The sequence below is a fragment of the Sinocyclocheilus grahami genome, unplaced genomic scaffold (genome assembly GCF_001515645.1).
Source record: "Sinocyclocheilus grahami isolate Dianchi unplaced genomic scaffold, SAMN03320097.WGS_v1.1 scaffold140.1, whole genome shotgun sequence".
Taxonomy (NCBI): domain Eukaryota; kingdom Metazoa; phylum Chordata; class Actinopteri; order Cypriniformes; family Cyprinidae; genus Sinocyclocheilus; species Sinocyclocheilus grahami.
The window spans coordinates 473,786-478,839 of record NW_015505319.1 but is presented as its reverse complement, the minus strand read 5'-3'; the positions used below and the strand labels follow the sequence as shown (position 1 = coordinate 478,839).

Below are 5,054 nucleotides of genomic sequence, written 5' to 3'. Positions count from 1 at the left end.
GCCTCGTCGCTCTGTCCTACCGGCTCCGTTGGGTTCCTTCCTCCCGTCAGCTCCACCTTTGTCCTCAGTCGCTCCGGCTCCGCCGCGGATCTCTGGATCTTCGCCTCCACCTTGGTCACCAGAGCCCTCAGCTCCACCCTGGCCCCCCGGATCTTCGGCATCCCCCTGGCTCGTTGGCTCGCCGTCTCCGCCTCGGGCTCCTCCTCTACCTGCTCCGCCGCCATTGGTCGGCCCCCTGGAGTCGGTGGACATTCCTCCTCCATGGATCCTCCCCCTATCGGCTCCACCGTGGGCCGCTATTATAGCTGTGGCCAGGGTCCCACTTGGCTCCTCCTGCTCCGGTTCCCTCCTGTCGTCTCCCTGCCTCCTGCCTCCATAGCCCCCTCCCTGGACTCTGTTAGCCGTCCTCCTCCTGGAAGTCCGTCCTCCGCCGAAACCTCCACCTGTCTGCTCTGCCTGTCAGCCCTTTGCCTTCCCTTGTCACCATCTCACATCCACTGCCTTGTCCCCCTCCGCCCCTCCCTCTGTTTCTACGGTGCGAGGACGCACCTTCCAGGAGGGGGGAGTAATGTAACACCCCTGTGGACTGTTTGTTGTGGTTTCTTCTCCTGGTGTTGGTTTAGCCTGTCTAATTATTAGTTAATCACCTCATTATGCTCACCTGTCTGTCCCTCGTTAACTGCCCTATATCTGTTCCTGTCTCTTGTGTTCTAGTTGGTCGGTTATTGTGAATGTTACCCCGAGTGTGTGTCTGTCTCTGCCTTGTTGTCGCTACATTAAATATCCTTGTCATCCTCGTCATCCTGCCTGCCTCCACACACCTGGTCTGTGACACATACGATAGTGATAGATCATGACCATTTCTGAATGACCAATTTTTGCAGCTTAGTTTCAATAAATGATGTGGGCAGACATGAGATAAAGCTTTGTATTAATGAGCATTAAAGTATGCCCATTTGTATCTGACTTTTATTGTAAAAGAGCAACTCAAATTAAAATAAGTTCAACTTAAAAAAAAATGCTTCTCGAGACCTTGCATTTTTCCCCCATTCCACTGGCCAACGCAGCACAAAATGCATTCTGAAAAACAGTAGCCATTGAATTCCGTAGTATGGGGAAAAATATTATGGAAGTCAGTGGCTCAACAGAAGAAAGCAACTTCATATCGCTTTCCTTTATATCCCTTTAATGCAACCAAAACGGTCCAGATTCTGTGATCAGCTCTCCCTCCCTCACCTGTGGAATGTTGTGAGGGAATTCCAGCTGCTGAGAGAGAGACTTCCTGTTGCCGTAAAAGCCTGCGGTGGCGTGGGCGGGACACGGGAACAGCTCTGGCGTCTTCATAATGATGGTATCCAAGTCTCCGATCCAGTACGGGTGAACGCCTAAAACCATGTGGATATGTGAAGTTACATAAGACGTGCTCTCGATGTTGGACGATGTGAAAAGCATGTAAGCATCAGTGTAGCAAGAGTACGACATCATGTTTATGTTCAGGAGCGCAAAAACATGTGTTCGCATCTTCTGTGCGATGTTCTCAAGAGATTAAGAAGTTAATGAAGAGGCTGCTATTCTTCAGTGCACTGGGATTAGCCCAATTAAATGAGACTATAAAAATAAATACTGAGAGATTCATCGGGATAGTGTTATGACTCTCGCATTGAGTTAAAGGTGTCTTGAGTTGGCTTCTCTGCTGTGTTCGTGCAGGTTTGTCTCACTGGTGGAGTTGGAGCGAGATCTCTTGCAGGACGTCTCTTGGCAGCTCTGATCCTCGTTGTCGCAGTTCTTGCCGTCATCGTCTGATACCTTAATAACTGGCATCTGCAAACATGCACATGGTATTAGTATGCTAGAAGAAATAGTATTCTAGAAATCCCTGATGTACACTGTATTCTTTATACAGTGATATATACTGTATTTCAGTGTGTATAACAGTGGAAAGGACTGCATTGCATTTTGGTGTTAAAAAAAATGGATTAATGCAAAAATACATAATAGGATTTGTCCCAAACACTTCTTGGATTATCCTAAAAATGATCACATGGCTATTTAATAAACTCTTCTTAATAAAATGATAAGCAAACATAAAGTAAAGTAAGTTATATTGTAAAATCACTGCAAGTAACTGTAATTGTATTTATATCTCACATGTGCAACTTTATTTCTCATAAATGTGACTTTATTTCTTGTCATTGCTACTTTATATCTCACAGTTGGGACGCTATTCTCTTGCAACTTTTTTCTGGTAACCATGACGACAATATATTTTACAATGCGACTATACTAACATTCAGAAGTTTGGGGTCAGTAAGATTTGTTTTTAAAGATATTAATCCTTTTACTCAGCAAGAATAAGATTTGTTTTCAAAGATATAATACTTTTATTCAGCAAGGATACATTCAGTTAATCAAGAGTGATACAGTGAGACATTAATAATGACATTTATAATGTTACAAAAGGTTTGTATTTCAAATAAATGCTGCTCTTTTGAAGAATTCTGATTTGTGTGTGTGTGTGTGTGTTTGTGTGTGTGTGTGTGTGTACCTGGTATTTATCACGTTATGGGGACCAAATGTCCCCACAAGGATAGTAATACTAGTACATTTTGACCTTGTGGGGACATTTTTGAGGTCCCCATGAGGAAACAAGCTTATAAATCATACAGAATGAGTTTTTTTGAGAAAGTAAAAATGCACAAAGTTTCCTGTAAGGGGTGGGTTTAGGTGTAGGGTTGTGTAGGGCAATAGCACATACAGTTTGTACAGTATAAAAACCATTATGCCTATGGAATGTCCCCATAAAACATGGAAACACAACATGTGTGTGTGTGTGTGCATGTTTACGTGGTTTATGAGGACACAAATTTGTATAATGACATGGGTATGGCATAGGTATTACAACGAGAAGGTGATTTATGAGGACATTTTGAGTGTCCCCGTAATTTAAAAGGCTTATAAATCATTCAGAATGAGTTTTTTTGAAAATCTGAAAATGCAGAAAGTTTCCTGTGAGGGGTAGGTTTAGGGACAGGGTTATAGGGCAATAGAAAATACGGTTTGAACAGTATAAAAACCATTACGCCTATGGAGAGTCCCCATAAACCATAAAAACAAACCCGTGTGTGTGTGTGTGTGTGTGTGTGTGTGTGTGTGTGTGAGTGTGTATTAGAAATGTTTCTTGATCAGCAAATCAGCATATTAGAATGATTTCTGAAGGATCATGTGACACTGAAGACTGGAGGAATGATGCTGAAAATTCAGCTTTACATCACAGAAATAAATTCCATTTGAATGTGTATCCAAATAGAAAATAGATATTTTAAATTGTAATATTTCATAATATTACACTTTTTAGTGTGCCTTTCTTCAAATAAATGCATAATTGATGAGCATAAGAGACTTTAAAACCAAAAAAACAACAACTTTTGAATCATTAAAAAAAATCTTTTGGACCCTAAACTTTCAAACTGTAAATATCTCAAAATATGACTTTTTTAATAAGATATAAATAAGGAAGAAACTGGCACACATAACATATCCATTTCAGTCATACCGCCCACCTCTCTTTCGAAACACAACATATGACCCTAATTAAGCTAAAGTTCACAAAGATCCCTCTGAACCTGAGGATTTTCCAGCTGAAGGGAAAAACAGGGTTTGCTCCTCACCTTCAAGTTATTGTTGTTTCTCATTGCCTCCTTTTCTCCATAAGTGTAGCCAAGCTGGTCTGATTCATTGACATTAGCGGACAGAGCTCTGCTTTTACATGGAGAGAAACCCTGCAGTACAAACAACAGATAAACATGCTACGATTCTCCTCAAAATCTGAATGGATCATACCGAAAACCCTGTACCATTCTGTGTCTGTTTTTCCATCCGGAATTAAATTAGTTTCTGCTACATCTGGGATCTGCTCAGTGTCTTGACTGGATTCTGTGTTGGTTAAATTCTGTTTAATCACATCTGACTTGTGCATTTCAGATCTGCTTGAAGAGAGGTCGAACCAAGTATGCTTAGCTGGTTATGTGCTGTTTGCTAAGGTAAGCATCCCTATTACTATTTTTTATATTTTAGGTCAGTGATTTGAAGAAACCATAATTGATTATAACTTGTCTCATGCCATTTGCGTAACAGATTATACCTAAAAGCATGTCGCTTTTGGAAGAGAAGTATATTTTTATTTTTCTAAGTGATCAGACATACAATTTTCATCTGGCATATGCAAATAATCCCATATTTTACATTGAAAAAGGACCCAAACCATATCTAGCAAATTTATGGTGGGCTCTTTTGACTGACGCCAGTAAATACCCACCTAGCAACAACCTAGCAACCACACACAACACTCTGGAATTATGGCGATAAAGTTTCCCATATGGCAAAAAAAAAACTGGCCAAAATGTATTTAAATGTATGTTTTAAACATTGACGTTCAATTAAATATATCTTTAAAAAATGTAAATATATTTAGTTTCAACCTTCATATACAAAAATACATTTCAAAATATTTTATAATATATATGGCTTAGTGTTATGTTAGAATCATTATTATACTCTTATACCTTTTGTTCTTTAATATTTTGAATTGTTTTTAGCTTTATTCTTTGTTTTTCATTTAAATGTTGTTTTGAAATTGTGTTGTATTCATTTGTCATTTTTATTTAATTTCTTTATTTTTAAAATGTGTATAAGTAGTATTTATAAAGTTTTAGCTTTTAGTTTGGATGTTTTTAGTTGTTTTAATACTACAATTGATTGCTTCTGTTGTCCTCATTTGTAAGTCGCTTTGGATAAAAGCTAAATGACTAAATAAAAAATAAAAAATAAAAAAAATAAAAATTTCAGGGGCAAGAAAATACATTTATAATCATTAAATAGAAAATACATTTCTAATTACAGTAGCCTTCATTTAGGCTAAATGCAAACATAAATGGAATAGCTAAGCAGAGATCAAACCCCGATTCATAATGATTTAATAACTCACAGTGTGTATATATATATATATATATATATATATATATATATATATATATATATATATATATATACAAAAA

At 38.4% G+C, this 5,054-nt stretch overlaps 1 protein-coding gene across 1 annotated transcript in view; it reads right to left on the bottom strand.

The window, feature by feature from the left end:
- The window catches only part of LOC107591304 (pro-interleukin-16-like), a 44,884-nt gene that overhangs the window by 24,672 nt on the left and 15,158 nt on the right, over positions 1-5,054 (bottom strand). Inside the window, exons 5-7 of the mRNA XM_016280428.1 lie at positions 3,669-3,779; positions 1,719-1,821; positions 1,237-1,385 (exon numbers count right to left, since the gene is read on the bottom strand). Of these exons, the coding sequence (XP_016135914.1) occupies positions 1,237-1,385; positions 1,719-1,821; positions 3,669-3,779 (363 nt within the window). The remainder of the gene's footprint in view (positions 1-1,236; positions 1,386-1,718; positions 1,822-3,668; positions 3,780-5,054) is intronic.